This window comes from Syngnathus floridae, chromosome 11 (assembly GCF_059516105.1).
Source record: "Syngnathus floridae isolate MCC-2025c chromosome 11, RoL_Sflo_1.0, whole genome shotgun sequence".
NCBI lineage: Eukaryota > Metazoa > Chordata > Actinopteri > Syngnathiformes > Syngnathidae > Syngnathus > Syngnathus floridae.
In genome coordinates, this window is record NC_142423.1 from 9704952 (window position 1) to 9723848 (window position 18897).

An 18897-nucleotide genomic window follows, 5' to 3' on the forward strand; every position below is an offset into this window, starting at 1 on the left:
TTACTCTGCATGCCTTAAATGTGGAATTTGCAATTGAAACAGATACTTTTAGTCACGTTTGTTAAAACTGTCAGTATATCGGGTTCAAGACTGTTGGCTTTGGATAAGGTGCCCGAGAGCACAAGTCAACAGGATGAAACGTACGAGGGCCACTGGGACTAAACACCACCAAAACTTTATTTTATTTTTTTAATTGCAGTCTGAATTATTTTAGTAATTTTGGTAGGGTGCTGATCATTCATTCATCTTCAGAACCGTTTACGGCGAAAAAAACAAGTCCAATGGACTTGCCTCAATTGAACAACAGCGCCCTCTGCTTGTATCATTTTCTGTGAAATGCCCTCTATTTACAAGTGGAACCCATGACGCGCATCTGTTTCTGCCGGTCTAAAAACAATGTAAGACATTTGGTCCTTCCCTTGAACGCGTCCCCCGCTGGCTTGTTGCATTGATGAGGCTCGCGCGTGTGCTAGTGACAAATCTAATTCAAACAAAATATTTTGCGGATACAATTAACACAACTAACATTGTCACTTTGCAAAAATCGCGTCTTAAGCAGTTCCGTGCTCAGCGATTTGTCGTCAACGCCGCGGGGAGACGACACATGTCGAGTGAAGCCAAGAGGTTGTGCGTTGACAGAATGGCCGCTAAAAAGATCGGAACCCACAACGGAACCTTTCACTGTGACGAGGTTTTGGCCTGCTTCTTCCTCCGGCAGCTTCCCGAATACAAGGTGGGCAAACTGTTATATATGTGTGTGTGTGCACTACAACATGCCACATTGGGGCGCTGTTGTAAAGACACACGGAAGCATCATCACGGTGCATATTGCATAGGAAACGCTTATGTTTACATTTTATCTATCAAGCTATATATCTTACTAATACACTAACTACTCCCTCAAAAGAATACATATGCACTTTTCCACTAGCTTTCCATGACTAACCTAAAATGGTTCCCGACCCAATAGTTGAGAATCACTGTTAAAAGGTCAAACTTGCTTCCTCCCTTGAGTCCAATTAGGCCGTTTCGCTAAGAGGGATTCATTTAATTTCCCATTCACTTACATCCTGTCTATGTAGGGCACCAAAACAAGACATGTGGATGAATCAAATTGACATTTTTCCGAAGACTTCCTGTCCCATTTGACCGCTGCTCGTTGGATAATTGCACATCCGTTCCATTCCGTGCACAGGATGCGGAGATCGTACGGACCAGGGACCCCACGCTACTTGCCGGTTGTGACATCGTTGTGGATGTGGGAGGAGAATTTGATTCTCAGAGGCACCGCTACGATCATCATCAAAGGTAGGGTAGGCTGAAAGTTATTAGTCCAGTGGGAGAAGACATGCCAGTAAACTTGATATACAACTTCTAAATGGTTTGATTCCACGCATTGGGGATTAAATGAGGCTGTTGTGAAACATTTTCCATTGACATTCATCAGATCGGTGGCCAGTGATCAGACTGGGCTCAACCAGTCTAGCCGATCATGTTATGGGCGGGGAAACTCAGCGTAAAGTGGCTTATGATGTAAATTAGCTCGGCTAACGTAATACTTTAAAATGGTTTGCTCGCTGACATTTTCAGAAATAGGCAGATGACTAAATTTTGCTGTTTAATTTCACACTGGATGGTTGAACAGGCAGGCACTCCAGAGCTCCAACTATTTGTATAGCCATCAAAGAGTCAATTTTTCAAAATATATCCCATTTCCTGGCTGTGCATGTTCAAGGAACGAATAGAAAAACTGCTGCATTCACATCACGTAGATCCCCGTCAGGTCTCAGCGTATTGAACGCCCTCATTGTGCCACACATCATTTCAGGGAAAATATTTCACACAATGATGAGTGCAAGTCGTTTAATTCCAGATGACATTCATTCGCTCATAGAGACCGGTCAACTCGGTGCCTGGTTGTTGACAGCCATGAATTATCCCCCCCCCACACCATATGATAAAGACATAGCAGGTCCCTTCTCCCAGCAGGCGTCTGTTGATAATTAGTGCTTTTCTATTGATCGCCCTCCCTGCTGGGCGTTCACGAGGCACACCGGCTGTCACCACACTGCCAGGGGCCCGCTGGAGAATGTGGGAGCCTCGCACAGATGCGCAAAGCAAAAGATGCAAGTAATGGCTCTAAGTGGTCTGCGCTGTCAGTAATAAAAGGAATAGTCACTAACAGTTGAACATGATAGCAACCCTATTAATAGCGCCCTTTGAAAAAAAATCCCCACAAACATTAGAAAGTAAAACATAAATAAATATGAAACAATATAAGAAGAATTCAAAAACTATGAAACGACACATTGTAGAGAAATACACATATATTGAGGAAAAACATACAAAATACTGTACAGTAGAAAATATTGCATTCAACAAAAAAAAATACAGAAATTTTAGATAACACAGGAGACAAACATTAGTAGAACAAAAAAAAAATGAAAAATACATATCAAGATAAAAAACACAATTAGGAAAGCATACAAAAATTCCTTCCTATATAGTTGATAAGATTTAAAAAAAAAAAAAAAGTCAATTAAGTGCGAGTAGAGCGTGACAGCCAAAATGAACGCCGTTATCTGCATTCTACTTACGTTTCTGGGAACTGGTACTATTCAATAAAACAAACTGATGATGAGAACATAATTTACTTACAGTTAAAAAAACTGCAATTGTACTGAATGTGACAGACAAGTCTTGGACCATTAAATCAAATACCAGAATAAAAGAGGAACAAAGGGCTTTGTCACGACAATCTTTGTTAGCCGGGTGGCACCTTGGCCACGCCAACATCCATCCTTCTTATTCGCCACTTCTCCCCTCACTTGTTAATGTGCTCGGGGGATGCTCCAGCTTGGCCAATTAGGATCTTTAATGGCGCTGATGATTACCCCCCGCCTCACTCACATGTCACTCATTCACTTGACAGTCTCCTGTCTGCTGCAGCTCGCGTGTTGCCTTCCAATTAGGCGTCAATCAAATGACCAGCAGTGCATTGATGCCGCTGTACATGACCCCACCCCCATTCCCTCCATCTGTGCACGTGGCCTTTTATTTATGTGCGCTCATGCTCGCAGACACGCCGCGCAATCTGCGAGCTCTCCATCTCCCCTCCATGCAAACTAGAAATGAAGCCTGATGGACTATTGATGGTGTTCCGAATCCTCGCTTTTGACATCTGGTACACGTCTCGTAGAATTTAAAACAACTTGATATTAAGTTTGTATCGCAATCACAAATATGAATGTCATTATGACCTCGTGGCACAGCTCACCTTTATGTCACCGGCTTTTATGTTCAGAACCTTTACAGAGACCTTCAACAGCCTCCTTCCCAACAAGCCCTGGGTGACCAAGCTCAGCTCTGCCGGCCTGGTCTATCTCCACTTTGGCCGTCAGCTGTTGGCCCATCTGACGCAGCTGAAAGAGGACGACAAGCAGCTGGAGATCCTCTACGACAAAGTGAGAATGACAGGATGACCATATTTGACGCTTTCCGGGGATTAGCCAGCATTGTGTTCTGTTTGCTGCTATTTGCTATTGGACCAAATGTCCACTGCAGGGAGCTCAGAGGACCAAATGTCATCAGGCTGATACTGGGAGGGTTAGTGACACGATGCTGTGTATGTCAGTTGTTTTGTGGTCTTAACTGAGTGTTCTTTTTCTCCCCTTCACATTCTGCACAAGTAGAAACTGCTTGCCTCTTGCAAGCCCCTCGAGTTCTACCCCCAGTTGTCATAGTAACTGTACTCGCCGTTGGCCCCAGAGAAGAGCGGGTCGGATGAGGAGTGGCTCATTTGCGTTTAGGGGGCTAAAAAAAAGGCAGGCAAATGTGTTTTCAGTGCGCTAAGAAATGAAAAATTGATCTCCGGTGTTCTGCCTCCATCAAATCGTTGGCAGCAGAGAAAGAGCGGAAATAAAAGCAGCAAGTCGAAAATGTGACAATTCCACTGTGCCGGGCTCCCAGCCGAGTATACTGCCGTTCTATTTATTGGAATTCGCAGCCATCAGCGGGAGGCCTGCATGGCACACGCGTCTTTGCATGGAACATTAGGCTCGCCAAATCTTTGCTCGCCATAAATGTAACCACTATTAACTTGCAGCATCTGCAGCTCATCAAACATACAGTTTTAGGTATGCTTAGCAGCCAATTTGGAATTTGAGCCCCCACCCGCAAATCTAATGTTAACTCATCAATGTGTTACCTTGGATGTCCCGAGTAGGAAAGACATTTAGTCCAAAATACATTTTTGTCTTTGGTGCTCTTCTATTGCTTCCAGTTTAACCTTTTCCAGTTGACTGTAAAATAGTAGCGGTCGTCTCCGGTTTAATGATCTTGCAGTGCACTTTAGCCCTCACTTACTAGCAATACATTTGGACCTAATGGGCCCCAATGTCCAGCCTTGGGGGGGAAAAAAAAGGAGGCTTCACATCCATTCATTAATATAAAACTGCCCATTTCCATGTCATTACGCATTCATTAAGCTCTCCTTTGGCATCCTCTGTTCACTTTCTGGCAGCTGTATGAGAACTTTGTGGAGGAGGTGGACGCCATAGACAACGGCATTTCGCAGTGTGACGGCGAGCCGCGCTACGCCATCTCCTCCACGCTGAGCGCACGTGTCGGTCATCTGAATCCGCGCTGGAACAGTAAGAGTCAGGACACCGAGGTGAGCATGCACGTGCGCTGCTTTGTAGTGGAAATCAGCATGTTTCATGACAGAAAAGGCGACGTGAAGCTCAGCATGAAAAGCAGTCACACCTCAAACGCTGCCATTGTTGCTGAAGTTCACTGTATTCCGTACCATCCCATTATTATGCCCAGCGCTGAAAATAGCAAAATGGCTGTATAGTTCGTAAAAACAGCACATACAGAAATCCGTACATAAAATGCACAAAGCTTTATTTCTTTCCCTGTGATGACATCACAGTCAATGTTTACGTAAAAAACACCCCTAGGCCGTGAATATAAACCCAAATGACGGCTGCAGCTATAAAGTATTTTTAGAATCGATTATTCTAAAGATTCTCCAATTTTTAAAGCCCAGCTTTGTTCCTCGTTTGTGCAGTAGGAGAATTCCATGGAGGGACATGGCACATGTTATTCCGCTAACTCTCCTTCAAGCTAGCGGTGCAAACACCTCATCTGTATTTTTCCATCATCCAGGCTGTGTCAGTGTCCCAGCTTGGCCCATTTATTTTCTGTCATTTTCCTCCGGTGAATTCAAGCAATCGCTTTCAATTGCCTCGCTTTCTTACTCATCTCACGCAGCGATGGAGTGAACACAGAGCCACTTGCGTATAATTAAAAAACCTGCTTGCCAAAAATTATAAAACGGAACAGAAATGTTTTGGGATGCAGAGAAATTCTCATCTCTTGCTTCCATGTCTGTTAAATTGGGAATTGTCACAGTCCAAACTGGGTTTTCATTTATTTATTTTTGTGGGAGCTATTTTGGCCGCTATGTTGACTAAAAATAGTTGACTTCGCCCAAGGATATTTATTTTCGGAATTGTCATCTACTCCAGTACATCTTTCCATCTGCAGGAGGGGTTCAAAAAGGCTTTGGCTTTAGTTGGGGATGAGTTTCTGGACCGATTGGATTTCTACATCACCTCCTGGTTACCAGCCCGCCAGGTTGTGGAAAAAGCCGTTAACGAGCGCTACAAGGTAATTTCTAAATGTTGATACTGTCACATCTGCTGTGCCATTTGAAAAAGTTCAGACCGACTCTTGTTGTTTCCAGGTAGATCCCAGCGGACAGGTGATGGAGTTCTCCCAAGGCGGCTGTCCCTGGAAGGAGCATCTGTTCGCTCTGGAGAAAGAGCTCCAGGTAGAGACGCCCATCAAGTACGTGCTGTACTCTGACCAGAATGGACATTGGAGGGTCCAATGTGTCCCCGCGGGCCTCAACACCTTCCAGAGCAGGTAAAAACAATTGGCGACACCATTTGTTTGAAATAATGACAAGGTCCACCTGCCAAAGGAGCCTGAGTGGATACAGAGTAGTGACAGGCTTGGGCTTCACAGCCTCCCCGATGTGTTTAGTTGACTTACTTGCTCAATGGAGCGTTTGACAACAACTCACGGAAGTCGAGAAATCCTTGTTTGGTGAACGGGAAAGATCCTTGAGTCGCAGCAGAGGTCATTGTTCCGTCAAAGGTTAAAAGGATGTAAACACATCCCACGTCTCAACAGAGCCACCTGAGCCCCGGACATCGTGTGTCGCTCGACATGGCCTACTTGACGGATGCTTTCATTTGCGGCCAATTATCTGCATGAACTCCACTTCTTTTGTAAAGATGGCTTTTAATGAATGTGAGCTCCTCAAGTGTACGCTCGCTAGCAGCGACTCGCTATCGAACGGCGCACTCTTTAATTAGCCCGTCGTCACCATAGGCGACCTGCCTCCACCCAGGGGAATGCAGCGGAACAAGGTCAGCCCAAATTTGCATAAGAGTCCACAACATCAATCACGACGTCGAAAATACATGCAGTTGTCCTCAGTCAGGGTCTTGTGCTTTCATAGATGGACAAGGTAAAAAAAAAAAAAAAAAAAAAAAGTTACAGCTTGGGATAGAAAAGTGTGTAAGGCTTTCAAAATATTTGTTTTTAAATACACCATAGGGATTTGGAAAGCAAACTTTTCTCCAATATTGTGATTGTAGAAGTAGGTGAAGTTTTTTGTTTTTGCACAATACACACATTTTTAGGGAGGGGTCACAATGCGACTTATCGACCCGATCCTTTAACAGTATTCTTACTGTTTTGTTTAGAAAAAACACCAAACAAGTATTAGCGTTAACGCTCCTCTATTTTTGTAGTTGTTGTTATTTTACTTCACTGAAATAACACAATATAAAATAAGGAAAAAGAATTCAACATAATTTACCGATGTAAAGCAACAAATGCAGTTGGGCTACGAAACGCTGTGAGTTGAAATGCACATTTTCTAAACCTTAAGCCTTGCTTGTGTTTTCCCTCTGACATTTATGTGATTGACGTATGAACGTGCATTGTCACCATCAACCTTTGAGAAATGGAACTACACGTTTGACCGTTACGACCTCTGAAAAACAAAAGCGATTTGTGCATGGGGTTCTAAATAGCCCTGCATTTGAGATGTACCATTTTGCATCCTGTTAGTCTTCTAAATGCAATAATATTCACCAGGGTGCCAAAAAAAGCACAAGAATGTGCTGCTCATTAGGGTCTGAAGCCACCACCTTGTCAGTACAAGTCCATCTCAATTCTTTTTTCGGTCCTGCTGATTAATGGCATTGATGATGGGAGGAAGGATGTACGTGTGAAGGTGTTAGATGATTAGCACCTATCAAGAATGGCTCCTGTTTTCCCCAGAGGGACAGGAAATGTTTACCCATTGAGCCCGTCCACAAAGCTGCTCGATTAACGTCATCATCGGCCCCACCGGAGCGTCGCAGTTGCTGTTATCGACTCGCTGCGTCATTTCCCAGCATGCCACACACACGTATTTTGTTTCCCATTTTTACAGCCTGACAGGCGAGCTGTGGTCACTGTGCTGTCGTGTGTGGCGGCGCGTGACGTTGGCGGTCGATCGCAGCTTGTGATCCAGTACGCGTGTTTGGCATGTATTTACTTCAACATAAGTGGCTGTCAGATGGGCGCACAGCGGAGCGCCCCGAAGCCGGCTGTCTTCCTTCGTCTTTTTTTTTTTCTTCCTCGCTGGCCTGAATGTGTGTCTTGAAAAGTGGCGGTAATAGCTTTTGTCTACAGCCAGCTGTTCTCCGGAGACAACCTTGAAGCAGGTGTAAGGGCCGGATTTGTATTTTACCGAGGTGCGCCGATGAATGACAGTGTGGGGAACGGCAATTATTCTGCACAAACAAACGCACATAGTGCCTTAAGGACCAAGCTAGAGGAACAATTAATGAGTGTTGTCTACTCTTAACTACTTGGCTTCATAATTAGAATCGGTCATTAAAAATAATGAAGTCAGCAAGATATTTTTACCATTAAACTTTAATTCCATTCAAATAGTTAATATTAGCTTTAAATAATCCAATTTCATGTGATAGACACCAAACAGAAAAAAATAATTGTATTCCTATTTTTTACGGCTTATGGAAGGAGTCAGGCATGCATGCGCCAGGGTGGAAGTGATCGAATGACTCCAATACATTTGACGCATAGCTTGATTTTTATGTCTTGTCACTCCACTTATTCATCACACGACGATGAAAGAGCATTCTTGTGCACATAACGTGATGTTCAACAACGGTGTTTATCCCAACTTACCGGCCTTAGTCTCCGTTCCCCCCGCCTCGAGCTCAAATCATCCACCATGTAATCGCTTATTTCGCGGTGGTGTTATTGTTATTGTGACCTCTATTTTCCACATACACCTCATCTCGTAGTATACACCCAGCCCTTTCATTGTCTCGTGGCTCATTTAAATTCAAGTCGTGACATGATTTATACCACAAACAAGCATGTTCCCATTATAAGATATGACTGCAGTTTGTCTTTATTGTAACCAAAGGGCATGCATAATTGAGACATTCATTTGTTGATCATATTTGGGCTATTTTATTAACATGAGCAATTTTTGCCTTCAATTAATTTCATCTCTGTTGATGGATGAATGTAATTTTGTCTTCGTCATATTTTAGGACGCTTGTTAATATGGTTTAGTTGAGTATTCAATGTCCGCCTGCACCAGGGCCAACAACAGCCATTGCTAGATTGTTTTGCCTCCGGGCAAGTTTACACTTGCTCTGTGTTTCATATTTATAAGGGCAGACTTTTTTTTTTTTTTTTTTTTTATTACCCGTGCACTTCCTATATTGCTTCTCATTAGATAGTGTGCTGCTGCTCTGTCCATCCATGCATTGCTCATCTCCTGCTGCTTCACTTACTATTTACTATCTAGTCCATTCTCCTTCTCTCTTTGTGAAGCTCAACACTGATGATTCTTCCACGATGTGGAAAAATATCAAATCTTCAAGATTCATACTCAAGTGTGATGGTGGGCATTGTAGAATTGTCACCTGTGAATCACCTGACTGTCTGCCTCATATTACTGATACAGGAATAGAAAGAGGCGTGGATGATGTGACCATGGCTGTTACTAATTTTACCTCAGTCTACAACCTACATCCACTCGCTCCTCCTATCAGCAGCCAAGCACGTCTCTGCTCTCTCTCCATCAGCTTCTTCCACAGTCGATCCATTCCGCCGTCTTCCCATCTCGTCGCCTCACCTTTCACACGTAACCCCATCCACGTTCCTTTCCACTCCACTGCGAAATCTCATTAGTAGGTGGCGTCTGTTCAAGTCATCTCCAAAGCTCTCCAAAGCTTTAATAAAATGCAAACAGGAGTGGCGATGATTGGGAAAGGACAATGGCTTAAGGTGGAGGGAAAAAAAAATCCAGATGGCTTTCCTTTTGAGCAGCCCGCGTTCTCCCAGTAGACACGTGTGTTATCGGGGTGTTGTTAGCACCTGTGTCCCTGCCACTGCACCTGTGGTGGAGAGATTTATTTTTATCGGAAATGTATGTCAGGACAGGGAGCAGAACGGTGGAAGTGGTCCTTCCTGGGAAAGGTAATCTAAAGGACAGGTGAAGCAGAAAACATGCAGGTCTCCTGTTTATTACCCAGGGAATCTGCTCGACATCCTAAAATAGCAACTATAATTGGTTTCCTGTTTTGATGTTATCAATGTTATTAGCACTTGGGTCCAAGAGGTTACACTATGTTCTTATTGTGGATTGTTGGCATTTTTCGTAGCACCAAAATAAGTTAATATGAAATTTCACTATAACAATTTTAAAAAATATTCAGTTGCAGTAAAGCCATTCTTGAGTATCATCTTTTTTAGTACTGAAGCACTAGCCCTGCGGCTAATTTCCTAATTGTGTACTTTATATTTTGAGCGGTCATCTGGAGAATCCCAGCTTCCTGACCTGTCATAATAGCCGCTGCGAACCCTCCCACTCCTTCCCTCATTACCAAGCCTGTTGACCTTTTCGGCGCATGCAGCTATACAATAGCACTATCGACCGCTTGATTCATTTAACAGGGATCATGGTTGTGTTTCGCTCACCTCCCCGGGTTCTCTTTATGGGGAACGAGCATGTGTTGACCTGAATTTGTGGCACCGGGGCTGCAACGTGATTGTGTGGAACGTATGTTTTTGCCATGTTCGTACCAGGTGGACGATGATGCCAAATCGTACACAGTACAGCCAAAATCTGAACGGCGTGCTTGAAGGCACATTTTGGGCCAGATGAGGGTTTCCACATTTTGTGGCATAAGACACCACTTTTAATATACATATATATCAATTGTTATTGTGCAACCCTGATAGAAATTTTCCTAATTGTGGCTTCCTCCCGTGTACTTTCCTAAGAAAACACTGGGAGTCAGCACCTACTAAAGAGTCAATCTTTCCACGATTGCGGACTGCAGTGTCCTTGTATGACTGTGGTTTTCCACGTAATTGGAGGAGAAGAGTAAGGGCTGATTGCTCCTGGTGGCCTATTTATAGAATCTGATTGAGGCCATGCTATGGTTCACGCCCTTTTGCTACAGATGAGGAGACGCATATACATAACATTTTTCGTACAATGTGACGACAAGAAGTAACGCAGCAGCAGAACTAATCAACACCTTTTGTCTCCAGACTACCTCTGCTCGAGGAGTGGCGCGGTATCCGTGACGATGAGCTGTCCAAGCTCAGCGGTATCGAGGGATGCATCTTCGTCCACGCCTCCGGTTTTATTGGCGGAAACAAAACACGGGAAGGGGCCCTGGAGATGGCCCGCAGGACCCTGCAGGCCGCTGTCAAGTCGTCTGCCAACGGTGACTGCTGACCAGTCAGAAGTTTCTGTGGTCAGGATGTTTCTTTCACCAATGTTCATCTTGTGTTGCGATGGTTTGATACTGACCACAATATTAGCTACACCTGCACAATCAAATAGGACGGGAGGCTTTAAATGTACGTAGTTTTGGTTTATACCATCCAAAGTTTTTTTTAGTATTAGGTCTTAGTTTTCTAGGAAAGTTGCTTCCAGGGTTTCCATTTTTGGATACAGCTCTTACTGATTCCCATTTGATGGTGTAGCTGAACCTAATGAACTCTTTTGCCATCCATTTCCAATATCCAATAAAATTAACTTGTTAATACTTTGGTGTCTGTTATTTTTGTCCAGTGGGGAAGCTGTTGCTTTACCACATCAAATCATTTTATCGCTGTCGGCCATCTGCCAAGGTGAGCCATCAAAGCTGCCTGCCAATAGCCACAAATTCCCCTTTCAATCAAGTTTATGCAGATGCAGACAGCCACACACAGAGGATGGCGGCTTCTTTCAGCGCTTGAACACTACAAAGAGGCGCGCAGGCTATTTCTGCCAGGCTTTGCCATCAAAGCATGTGTAACGCAGGTCCTCATTAATTCCGAGAAATTAAATTTTCAAAGGCTGTGAAAAAGTGACTGTAATGACAGTGCAGTGAGCTACGTGCTCCATTTCGTATTTTCTCACCAAGTCCTTGCCTTGTAATTCAACCTTTCATTCCTCATCAGTTTGCATTGGTGTCCATATTGTAGTCCGGGGGGCATTTACTGCTTTTTATAAATTTTAATAAACTAAAGGTAAAGAAATTGAGGCATTCATGGAGGAAAAAGGTAGTCACCTGTGTTTAGCCAGGTTTTGTTCTATCGATACAAAAAAGAATCAATTTTTCTTATTCGTTTCCCTCGTTGTTATTCACTGGTGCAGACTGTTTTTTTTTTTTGATCTGGTCGTTTTGTATCGTGTTATTTTTTCTTTTGATACACGGATCCATCATGTTGTCATATTGTAATTCACAATAATTAGGATGTCATTGTCGCATGGGGAGTAACGGAAGATAATCACCGACTAGGAGGTTGAAGCAGAGTTAAGGTCTGGTTTGCTGCAGGCTCCTATTAGATGAATCAAAGGAACATATTTTACATGTTTAATTTATAATATATATTAAAATAATATATAATAGCAATAATATGTAATAATATTTAAAAATAATAGCAATTAGGAAAACATTTTTTTCTATTTATAGCACACTATTCACGGATTGGAAAGAATTTGGGCCTTTGGGTGTTGTTATATGTTGTGATTGTTTATATCGTGGTTAGTTAGTTAGTTAGTTTGTTTGTTTGTGTGTGTGTGTGTGAATATTTATTTGAAGGAATATCACTCCTAGAGGTTGATGCTAATTTTCCGTTAACATGTCAAAGGGATTTTGCATTGACTTTAGCATTAGCACTGGTGATGTTTTTAAAACAAAGCATGTGTTTTATTTTGATATACAATGTGTGAAAATCTGTATTGTTTTGTGTTTAGACACATTAATTATTTTTCTTCTTTAATAATGTTTGTAAGATCGTGAAAAGTCAAAATCAAAATCACAATTACATTTTGAATAATTGCACACCACTAATTAATGGCATCTCCATTCGTTGCAATGTAGAAATATTTTCTTTCCATGTGTCTCAGCACAACAAGACTTCGTGCTGTTTGTCACGTGTATTAGTATACAACTCCAATGGGGTCAAGGGTCCCACGAGGCAGCGCATTGGAAAAAATGGCTACCGAACGACTGGCTGAGCAGAACACCTGCCCCCCGCTGACCCGCTACGAGTGCATTTAGTTAGTCCCAGGAGAAAAAGGAGAAATGCTCCAGTGCTTTTCTTCTATCAGTCCACACCGCATGGTGCGTGTGTTGATGTTGTCTTTGTCTTCCTGCATTTGTTGCTGATGAATCTTTTCCGCTATCAGTGTCTGTTTACAAATGAGCGCGAGCTTCATTGCATTTGCTGACAAACAAATGAGGCCGCTCGCTTGGCTGAGTCCACACTGTCAACAAAAGTCACCCTCCACTATTCAGACAGACTTGGTATTCCTGCATCACATCTTTGCTGAGTAGTTCTTGTTTCTGTGCCTTCTTATCATTCTGAGGTGAAAAAAAGGGCAAAACAAGTTCCTGTCTTGTCAGTGGAGGAAACTGTCAGGACAAATGCACTCCCAAACTAACAGCAAGTCTACCCATACAAATGAGCTGCTTTTCACTTGCAGCATTTTGCATGACATTAGCCAAGCCTGGAAACGGAACTTTTGGAATAAGTTGGAAGCACTCCAGAGGAGGCAACCACCAAACCCTTGAGGGTCCTTTGGGAGCCTGGCACAGCTTGCAAAATACGTTCAGTTTTCGGTCGAAACTCCTTCCATTTCTCTGCAGCTTATGATTGGAATACTATGCAAAAGACCCTTAAATTCACTGTCATCACATCATTCACAGTTTTCAAACAAAAATTGCAACACGTTTTAACCGACTCTTGCAGCTGTTAGTTTAATTTAAATATGTTGTTATATTTTATAGTTTTATTGTTCTTGGTTGTTGTTCTTTATTTTTGATTGTGTATTTATATAACCTTGTTTTATGTATTTATTTATTTTTTAGCACTCCATCCCCCACCCCCCTCAAAGAGCCATTGTTCTTTGGGTCAGACCGCAGTTGTAAATAAGAACTTGTTCTTAATTGTTTGCCTGGGTAAATAAAGGTTCAATAAAAAAATAAAAAATAAATCTGGATAAATGTTCACAGACACTCTATTTTTGGGGTAGAATTATTTGACAATGATACAAAGATAGAAAAAAACAACATCTATATGTAGTGTGTATTATAACAGTTTTTAATATTGTGGTTTGTAAAACCAGAGCATTAACACAATTGAATAGAATAAAACGCATTAAACACGATTTAATGCTGTATCCAATTCAGTCTGCTGCTCCTTGTGCTGTGCACACCTTCACCACCAGGCGGCAATCATTTATAATACAGTACAGCAGACACAAAAATACAAAAATCTTCTACAACCTTAAGCCTTAGTAATTTGTTTGCAATGTTTGCAAATATTAACATCCAATTAATTGAATCCTTTTCGCAACAGTGCCATCTCATATTTCTTGCTCCGTGTTGTGTCATTACTTCCTCCCTTCACGTGCACACGCACGCACGCACGCACGCACGCACGTTTTTTTCAAATATTCATGCCTTCGTTCGCTTTCTGACGTCTCCGCAGAAGAGACCACATGCACTATAAGAAAATAATACATGTGGCGCACAAGCGACGATGATGCCACGTGAGATGCTCCTCGGGAGATAAAAAGAGAAGAGAAAGAGAAATTGGGACACGCCCACTCGTCTTTATTACCAACTGACGTCCCTCGCTTGCACTCCAGTCTCTGGTGCGCGCCTCATGCAGACGTAGCGGAGTAGATGTTAACATTTGGTTTTTTATGTGTACTACCCGAAGACGACGTCCAGTCAGCTTTGATTGAAACTGCACTGGAAATCCTTCAAACTTCAGAGGAACCCATTCATGCGTAAGTTGATCCATGTATGGAGTTTGTCCAATATTTAATTAGATGCTTTATGTTGTTGAAATGCTAATCTAGTACGTCGTGTGCATGGACTGAATGTTGTTTTTCTAAGTGTGTGTGTGCCATGTAGTGTATTAAAAACTAATTGGAGGGGAAGATGTAAATGTGTCAAGTCTCCTTCCTCTCTGTGTATCACAACATATTTGATGATGACGATGATTTGTTGTTGATTTGCATGCTGTCTGTCCAATATGTAAATAGCTGACACTTAATTCTGTAATTCTGGTGTTTGCCTTGGCCACCAGGGGGCAGTAGAATACAGATACTCCACATGGGTTTGACTATGAAACTTTTTCACAAGGATAAAGAATATGTTAGATGTTGTATTTTTTTCATGTGGTGCTATTGTGTATTCAAATGCTGTATAATTTCTGTAGAAATTTATATTTACCAATATAGCAATATTTATTTAATGACATATCAGCAAATCAGTGTGACTTCTGCTGTTGCCTTTGCAAGACCAGTTCAGATATGCGTTATCGCGAATTTACACGACATTCAGGTGTGTTCGGCCATCCGCGGGGGGGGTGGAATAGCATACCAGCTCTGCCGAACCCCTGAAGCCAACTCACCAAACCCCTAGGGTTCGATCGAACCCAGGTTAAGAACCACTGCTTTAAACCCTTGGCCTTCAATTAGTGAATAGAAAATGTGATCTTAAAAAAAAAAAAACTTTTAAAGTTTTTATTTCCCTTCACACTATTTTTTTAAAATACACAGTCCTATCGTCTTGCTTAGTGCGATTCCCAACCTTGGTGCGTCTTGTGTAACATTTTAAATGCATCGGAGCAGCTGCTCCCCCTTGACCAAGGCTGCCCGGGTTGTCCGTGCTGTGTCTCTTATTGACGCCGTGAGACTCCAGCTGGATTGATGTTCTCACTGATAATACTTACTTGCGAATCAATCCCACCCACTTTTTCTAACCTCCATCCTCACAATGCATGCGTAATTTGCAGCGGCACTGCCATGAAATATGATGAAGGGGCTGAGACATCATAGGAAGATAAACAGAGCTACAGGAGAGTGTCATGTGATTCTTTTATTCTGTGTGAAAAGCCAGACAGAGAGCAGCTTGGATTAATCCCGTACATGCACAAATTAAACATTTGCACAACAGTTACCCATTGTGTTCAATTCAATTCAGAAAAATTGTTAGGTCATGTTCTCAATGCTGTTCAGTCTTGATATATTGAAAGTTGGAAATGACATAACGTTGATGTTTGGGCAAAAATAGCCGGCAGAGAGCCCAGAGGGTTCAGTAAGACACAGAGTGATAAGATTGTACTGGAAAATAAGGTTACTTGCTTCTAAAGTGGACCCAGTGACGGCCCTTTTATTGCTGTCTGCCTCAATAATAGGGTCTCCTTCAAAAGGTCCTTGTGCCGGAAAATGCGCCCTTTCCTAAATTTCCTTTTCCCCTTCCTGCCAGACGGCGGCAGTGACGTCTGAGTGAAGGTGCTTGTCGGAGGGCTACGCCGAGGCCATGTGCCCAGTTCTGCCACAGCGGCCATGGAGCAGACCTCGAAAACAAGAAGACCAGGTGAGCCTGTCCATCTGTCTGCCCTACCCGACTTCCACAGAAAATGCACACCCCAACAAAGCAAGTCATGTTATAATAACAAGCGACTAATTTATGAAACTACGTAGTGACTTTTTTTTTTTTTTAGAATGTGACAATATTTTTAATATTACAATAGCCATGTTCTAACTCTTTCCTCCCTCGCTTGCTTCCTGTATGTCTCGCTTGCTCTCTCATCATGTCTCCCCCACCCTCATTGCCTGTGTTAGGAGGCAATGTGGTGCCGTGGCTGTGCAGAGTTTTGTTTTTCATCTCCTTGTGGAGCCCGGCCCGGCCGCAGTGTCCCGACGGCTGCCACTGCGCCTGGGACACGGCCACCGTGCTGTGCTCGGACGCCGGCCTTCAGGAAGTGCCCAAAGGGATTCCGCTGGACACGGTGTCCCTGCACCTGGAGCACAACAACATCCAGAATCTCCCTGAGAGTGCTTTTGTGGAGCTGGTCCACCTGCAGGACCTCCACCTGGCGCACAATCGCATCGACTCACTGTCCTCTGGGGCGCTGCGCCACTTGGGCCCCGAACTGCGCCTCCTGGACCTGTCCCACAACCAGCTGAGGCAAGCCAGCCGAGACGAGTTTGGGGGCACGCGGGCCAAGATGCGCCTGTACCACAACCCCTGGCACTGCGACTGTATGCTCCAGGAACTCGTTGAGACGCTCAACCTGGAAGCCGAGACGGTCAACGGAATTGTCTGCGAGAGCTCCGTGCGTGGGCTAGGCGAGACCAGCCGCTGGGAGGAACTGGGCGTTCTGGGAGAGCACGCCGGACAGCCTCTAGTTCGACTCCTGCACTCTGGTGTGAATTTCTGCAGCCTGCAGCGCAAGACCACCGACGTGGCCATGCTGGTCACCATGTTTGTGTGGTTCTTCATGGTCATTGTGTACGTGGTCTACTACGTCAGGCAGAACCAAGCCGAGGCCCGCCGGCATCTGGAGTACCTGAAGAGCCTACCAAGTCCCCGTAAGACCCCCACGGAGACGGACACCCTTAGCACCGGTTTTTGAATGGAATCAATTTTGCCTTGAGAGAAGCTATGACTGCGCTTCAGCCCCCACCGCTAGATGGCGACAGCACACCTTAAGATATCAAGCCATCAGGGGGCAGACTAGTAGGTCAGTGAAAACTAATCAAGACATGGTTGGGCCACGAAAGATGAACCTGAATGTAGCGGGGGTTCACTGTAGAGAAAAATGGACTAATCAACACAACTGCAAGAATTTTGCTGACTCTTTTTGCTGCAGTAATCTTTCCCTTTATTTGATTCCACTGTGCCCTCTACTGTTCTCTTCATTGTTTCATCAAGGTCAAATGGTAACTCAGAAATGAGCTTGTCATCATCATCATCATCATTGTATTCATCATCTGGCATTGGCGTGTGTATAGCACTTGACTGATGCTAATACGCACATGTGGAGCACAGTTAGATTTAATTGATTGAACAGCTGATTATTTTTATTTTATTGAGCAAGAAGGTGCTTTATTTTACACCATTGTTTTATTGAGGTGGTGATTTAATATCTTTATTATTTGGTATTTGTTTTCTTATTTATTATTATTTGGATTTTTAGCACTGGACCAAATCAACTGTTGATTTCTCCTCAGGAATGTATTATTTCCAAAATACAGGCCAGAGTAGGGTCTTGGTAGCTGTCTTGTATTTATAAAAGAATAAAAGATGTAGAACAAAATTTCAAAATGTAATACATGTTGATTGTCTTGGCTTCCAGGTTGAGTGTCTCCATATTGTACTATGGTTTTAAAAGTCATTTAAAAAAATAATGTAATATTACAAAAAAAAGCTTGAAAATCTGCGTGGAAAATTTGACATTCCAAAAATTCTCAGAAGTTTCATACAACTTTATTCTGATAGGATTATCACTTTATTCTATGAGTAGAATGTATGGGATCTATTTGAGAGGTTTTAAAGTGTGCCGTATCCACTTTATTCATTTTTTGATGATGTGAGACAAATGTAACGCTGGTCCCAAATCAAAATTTCTCTCAAGTGCCTACTTGCCTTTTTTCCAAACACTATCACCTCTCTTCTAAGTTTGTGTGTGTGTGTGTGTGTGTGTGTGTGTGTGTGTGTGTGTGTGTGTGTGTGTGTGTGTGTGTGTGTGTGTGTTCGCGTTTGTGAGTAAAAAACAACTCATAATAAAAAAAAAAAAAAATTTTCTCTATGCTCGTCTTTTGTGTGACATAATGTTTGCACTTTGTATCGTCAAAACCAACTCTAAATCTAGCGTAATGTGTTTTGTGTGACAATCTGTTGTATGATGAGTACAATATTTGTGTTGTTTGTATTATCATTAGGTCAGAAAAATCAGTTTGTTATTGTCATGTGAGCGTCACAATAAATCTGTACATGGATACTTTTGTGTTGGCGTGATATGTTAGTAGCGCATGGACTTTTATACATGACATAATATTTTATTCGAGCGCCTTAAAAGCTGTGTTGGTATTGCAGGGACAGCGCTACGCTGGTTCTATTCCTATCTATCAATCAAACAGGACTCACCGAGTGGTCCATGGTAATACGACTTCTGAACTCTATTATGTTACGTGTGCTGTCCCGCAGGTATCGGTACGCGGACCAATTCTATTGAATATCTATATGATCCCGCAGTGGCCTGTTATTAGGAACACCTGAAAATGGCGATGTACCTAATGGAGTGTCCGAGTGATGTCACAGATCAAACAGCCAATCAGAAAGTGGGGGTGAGGGCAGGTGTGGCACTTTTCACTTTCATTTAAGCTTTGACCATGATTTTTCCCTAATGAAGTGACCTGTTATTAAGTACACTTGAAAATGGCGGTGTACCTAATGGAGTCTCCGAGTGACGTCACAGATC

The 18897-nt window shown here is 42.9% G+C and overlaps 2 protein-coding genes across 2 annotated transcripts; both read left to right on the forward strand.

The window, feature by feature from the left end:
- The first annotated feature begins 372 nt into the window (after window positions 1–372).
- Window positions 373–11171, forward strand: myg1 (myg1 exonuclease). The gene is made up of 7 exons (XM_088388746.1): window positions 373–733; window positions 1196–1308; window positions 3305–3464; window positions 4523–4672; window positions 5551–5673; window positions 5750–5931; window positions 10669–11171. The coding sequence occupies exons 1-7, from the start codon at window positions 452–454 to the stop codon at window positions 10856–10858; spliced, it is 1200 nt and encodes a 399-aa protein (XP_088244872.1). The 5' UTR covers window positions 373–451; the 3' UTR covers window positions 10859–11171.
- A 2930-nt stretch (window positions 11172–14101) lies between these two features.
- Window positions 14102–18160, forward strand: LOC148390971 (leucine-rich repeat-containing protein 3-like). Its single transcript, XM_088390850.1, has 3 exons — window positions 14102–14410; window positions 15897–16007; window positions 16256–18160. The coding sequence occupies exons 2-3, from the start codon at window positions 15977–15979 to the stop codon at window positions 17047–17049; spliced, it is 825 nt and encodes a 274-aa protein (XP_088246976.1). The 5' UTR covers window positions 14102–14410; window positions 15897–15976; the 3' UTR covers window positions 17050–18160.
- The last annotated feature ends 737 nt before the right edge of the window (window positions 18161–18897 follow it).

What these genes read in the sequence shown, in the direction of transcription:
- myg1 (XM_088388746.1), top strand. Translation starts at nt 452, where the DNA reads ATGAGGCTCGCGCGTGTGCTAGTGACAAATCTAATTCAAACAAAATAT. An exon ending in GTAAGAGTCAGGACACCGAG is followed by an intron (nt 4,673 to 5,550) that starts GTGAGCATGCAC and finishes TTCCATCTGCAG; the next exon opens with GAGGGGTTCAAAAAGGCTTT. An exon ending in CCGTTAACGAGCGCTACAAG is followed by an intron (nt 5,674 to 5,749) that starts GTAATTTCTAAA and finishes TGTTGTTTCCAG; the next exon opens with GTAGATCCCAGCGGACAGGT.
- LOC148390971 (XM_088390850.1), top strand. Translation starts at nt 15,977, where the DNA reads ATGGAGCAGACCTCGAAAACAAGAAGACCAG. An exon ending in CTCGAAAACAAGAAGACCAG is followed by an intron (nt 16,008 to 16,255) that starts GTGAGCCTGTCC and finishes TGCCTGTGTTAG; the next exon opens with GAGGCAATGTGGTGCCGTGG.